A 4,777-nucleotide genomic window follows, 5' to 3' on the forward strand; every position below is an offset into this window, starting at 1 on the left:
ACTATGAGATTAGAGCATTGTGCTGTGATGAAAACTGTGGGAACCTCACAACACAGTCTTTAAGTACAGCTGCTACACCAACGTCATCAACAAGCATGCGTGTATCACCAAATACGTCAGCGGTCCAAAGTCTCTCCACCATTAAAGGAATATCAACAGATTCATTAACAACAATTTCTTCTAGTACACCTTCAACTTTTTTAAACAGCATGCCTACACCACTAACTACGACATCAACACGCCATATTTCCACCACAAGCATGAGCACATCAACAACTCCAGCAGCAACTTCCACATTACTTTCTACCAAACCTTCAATTTCTTCAACAAGCAGATTAACATTAAGTGTTACAACACCAACAGTTCATAGTTACCCTACTGGTAAAAGCATACCCACAACTCCAACAACAATGTCAACAGCTTCTCCAACATTTTCAACTGGCATGACTACACTGCAGACTGAAAAATCTTCAGTCCAGAACTTTTCTAATATTACAAATATGTCCACAACTCCAACATTACAAACATCTACAACTCCATCAATGACTTCTTTAACAACCACAACATTGAAAACAAGCAACCCTACTCTTAGCCCTGGATGTAATTGCAATTGGTCAGTTTGGAATGACTTTGGTGGCCCAACAATAGGTATTGACGGTGGTGAAATAGTATCTATTGAAAGAATAACTGACAACTCTCTTAGCATCTGTCCAGCACTAAGGGAAATACAATGTCGTGCAAAACGTTATCCTGGAGTTCCTCTTACACAGCTTGGCCAGGTTGTAAAATGCAATACAAAAGATGGACTAGTTTGCTTAAACAAACACCAAGGACTTGCACAGCAATGCTATGACTATGAGATTAGAGCATTGTGCTGTGATGAAAACTGTGGGAACCTCACAACACAGTCTTTAAGTACAGCTGCTACACCAACGTCATCAACAAGCATGCGTGTATCACCAAATACGTCAGCGGTCCAAAGTCTCTCCACCATTAAAGGAATATCAACAGATTCATTAACAACAATTTCTTCTAGTACACCTTCAACTTTTTTAAACAGCATGCCTACACCACTAACTACGACATCAACACGCCATATTTCCACCACAAGCATGAGCACATCAACAACTCCAGCAGCAACTTCCACATTACTTTCTACCAAACCTTCAATTTCTTCAACAAGCAGATTAACATTAAGTGTTACAACACCAACAGTTCATAGTTACCCTACTGGTAAAAGCATACCCACAACTCCAACAACAATGTCAACAGCTTCTCCAACATTTTCAACTGGCATGACTACACTGCAGACTGAAAAATCTTCAGTCCAGAACTTTTCTAATATTACAAATATGTCCACAACTCCAACATTACAAACATCTACAACTCCATCAATGACTTCTTTAACAACCACAACATTGAAAACAAGCAACCCTACTCTTAGCCCTGGATGTAATTGCAATTGGTCAGTTTGGAATGACTTTGGTGGCCCAACAATAGGTATTGACGGTGGTGAAATAGTATCTATTGAAAGAATAACTGACAACTCTCTTAGCATCTGTCCAGCACTAAGGGAAATACAATGTCGTGCAAAACGTTATCCTGGAGTTCCTCTTACACAGCTTGGCCAGGTTGTAAAATGCAATACAAAAGATGGACTAGTTTGCTTAAACAAACACCAAGGACTTGCACAGCAATGCTATGACTATGAGATTAGAGCATTGTGCTGTGATGAAAACTGTGGGAACCTCACAACACAGTCTTTAAGTACAGCTGCTACACCAACGTCATCAACAAGCATGCGTGTATCACCAAATACGTCAGCGGTCCAAAGTCTCTCCACCATTAAAGGAATATCAACAGATTCATTAACAACAATTTCTTCTAGTACACCTTCAACTTTTTTAAACAGCATGCCTACACCACTAACTACGACATCAACACGCCATATTTCCACCACAAGCATAAGCACATCAACAACTCCAGCAGCAACTTCCACATTACTTTCTACCAAACCTTCAATTTCTTCAACAAGCAGATTAACATTAAGTGTTACAAAACCAACAGTTCATAGTTCCCCTACTGGTAAAAGCATACCCACAACTCCAACAACAATGTCAACAGCTTCTCCAACATTTTCCACTGGCATGACTACACTGCAGACTGAAAGATCTTCAGTCCAGAACTTTTCTAATATTACAAATATGTCTACAACTCCAACATTACAAACATCTACAGCTCCATCAATGACTTCTTTAACAACCACAACATTGAAAACAATCAACCCTACTCTTAGCCCTGGATGTAATTGCAATTGGTCAGTTTGGAATGACTTTGGTGGCCCAACAATAGGTATTGACGGTGGTGAAATAGTATCTATTGAAAGAATAACTGACAACTCTCTTAGCATCTGCCCGGCACTAAGGGACATACAATGTCGTGCAAAACGTTATCCTGGAGTTCCTCTTACACAGCTTGGCCAGGTTGTAAAATGCAATACAAAAGATGGACTAGTTTGCTTAAACAAACACCAAGGACTTGCACAGCAATGCTATGACTATGAGATTAGAGCATTGTGTTGTGATGAAAACTGTAGGAACCTTACAACACAGACTTCAAGTACAGCTGCTACAACAACGTCATCAACAAGCATGCATGTATCACCAAATACATCAGCGGTCCAAATTCTCTCCACTATTAAAGGAATATCAACAGATTCATTAACAACAATTTCTTCTAGTACACCTTCAACTTTTTTAAACAGCATACCTACACCACTAACTACGACATCCACACGCCATATTTCCACCACAAGAATAAGCACATCAACAACTACAGCAGCAACTTCCACACTACTTTCTACCAAACCTTCAATTTCTTCAACAAGCAGATTAACATTAAGTGTTACAACACCAACAGTTCATAGTTACCCTACTGGTAAAAGCATACCCACAACTCCAACAACAATGTCAACAGCTTCTCCAACATTTTCAACTGGCATGACTACACAGCAGACTGAAAAATCTTCAGTCCAGAACTTTTCTAATATTACAAATATGTCCACAACTCCAACATTACAAACATCTACAACTCCATCAATGACTTCTTTAACAACCACAACATTGAAAACAAGCAACCCTACTCTTAGCCCTGGATGTAATTGCAATTGGTCAGTTTGGAATGACTTTGGTGGCCCAACAATAGGTATTGACGGTGGTGAAATAGTATCTATTGAAAGAATAACTGACAACTCTCTTAGCATCTGTCCAGCACTAAGGGAAATACAATGTCGTGCAAAACGTTATCCTGGAGTTCCTCTTACAAAGCTTGGCCAGGTTGTAAAATGCAATACAAAAGATGGACTAGTTTGCTTAAACAAACACCAAGGACTTGCACAGCAATGCTATGACTATGAGATTAGAGCATTGTGCTGTGATGAAAACTGTGGGAACCTCACAACACAGTCTTTAAGTACAGCTGCTACACCAACGTCATCAACAAGCATGCGTGTATCACCAAATACGTCAGCGGTCCAAAGTCTCTCCACCATTAAAGGAATATCAACAGATTCATTAACAACAATTTCTTCTAGTACACCTTCAACTTTTTTAAACAGCATGCCTACACCACTAACTACGACATCAACACGCCATATTTCCACCACAAGCATAAGCACATCAACAACTCCAGCAGCAACTTCCACATTACTTTCTACCAAACCTTCAATTTCTTCAACAAGCAGATTAACATTAAGTGTTACAAAACCAACAGTTCATAATTCCCCTACTGGTAAAAGCATACCCACAACTCCAACAACAATGTCAACAGCTTCTCCAACATTTTCCACTGGCATGACTACACTGCAGACTGAAAGATCTTCAGTCCAGAACTTTTCTAATATTACAAATATGTCTACAACTCCAACATTACAAACATCTACAGCTCCATCAATGACTTCTTTAACAACCACAACATTGAAAACAATCAACCCTACTCTTAGCCCTGGATGTAATTGCAATTGGTCAGTTTGGAATGACTTTGGTGGCCCAACAATAGGTATTGACGGTGGTGAAATAGTATCTATTGAAAGAATAACTGACAACTCTCTTAGCATCTGCCCGGCACTAAGGGACATACAATGTCGTGCAAAACGTTATCCTGGAGTTCCTCTTACACAGCTTGGCCAGGTTGTAAAATGCAATACAAAAGATGGACTAGTTTGCTTAAACAAACACCAAGGACTTGCACAGCAATGCTATGACTATGAGATTAGAGCATTGTGTTGTGATGAAAACTGTAGGAACCTTACAACACAGACTTCAAGTACAGCTGCTACAACAACGTCATCAACAAGCATGCATGTATCACCAAATACATCAGCGGTCCAAAGTCTCTCCACTATTAAAGGAATATCAACAGATTCATTAACAACAATTTCTTCTAGTACACCTTCAACTTTTTTAAACAGCATACCTACACCACTAACTACGACATCCACACGCCATATTTCCACCACAAGAATAAGCACATCAACAACTACAGCAGCAACTTCCACACTACTTTCTACCAAACCTTCAATTTCTTCAACAAGCAGATTAACATTAAGTGTTACAACACCAACAGTTCATAGTTACCCTACTGGTAAAAGCATACCCACAAATCCAACAACAATGTCAACAGCTTCTCCAACATTTTCAACTGGCATGACTACACTGCAGACTGAAAAATCTTCAGTCCAGAACTTTTCTAATATTACAAATATGTACACAACTCCAAC

The 4,777-nt window shown here is 39.4% G+C and overlaps 1 protein-coding gene across 1 annotated transcript; it reads left to right on the plus strand.

Annotated features, from left to right (window-relative positions):
- The first annotated feature begins 1,913 nt into the window (after positions 1 to 1,913).
- On the plus strand, positions 1,914 to 2,926 carry LOC148998335 (uncharacterized). The gene is made up of 2 exons (XM_089131864.1): positions 1,914 to 2,657; positions 2,765 to 2,926. The coding sequence occupies exons 1-2, from the start codon at positions 1,914 to 1,916 to the stop codon at positions 2,924 to 2,926; spliced, it is 906 nt and encodes a 301-aa protein (XP_088987990.1).
- The last annotated feature ends 1,851 nt before the right edge of the window (positions 2,927 to 4,777 follow it).

Source organism: Pimephales promelas, chromosome 1, assembly GCF_988280905.1.
Source record: "Pimephales promelas chromosome 1, fPimPro1.hap1.1, whole genome shotgun sequence".
NCBI classification, from domain to species: domain Eukaryota; kingdom Metazoa; phylum Chordata; class Actinopteri; order Cypriniformes; family Leuciscidae; genus Pimephales; species Pimephales promelas.

Coding starts and splice junctions, on each gene's coding strand:
- LOC148998335 (XM_089131864.1), top strand. CDS start 1,914: ATGCCTACACCACTAACTACGACATCAACACGCCATATTTCCACCACA. Junction 2,658..2,764: donor CGTCATCAACAAGCATGCAT/GTATCACCAAAT, acceptor TTTTTTAAACAG/CATACCTACACCACTAACTA.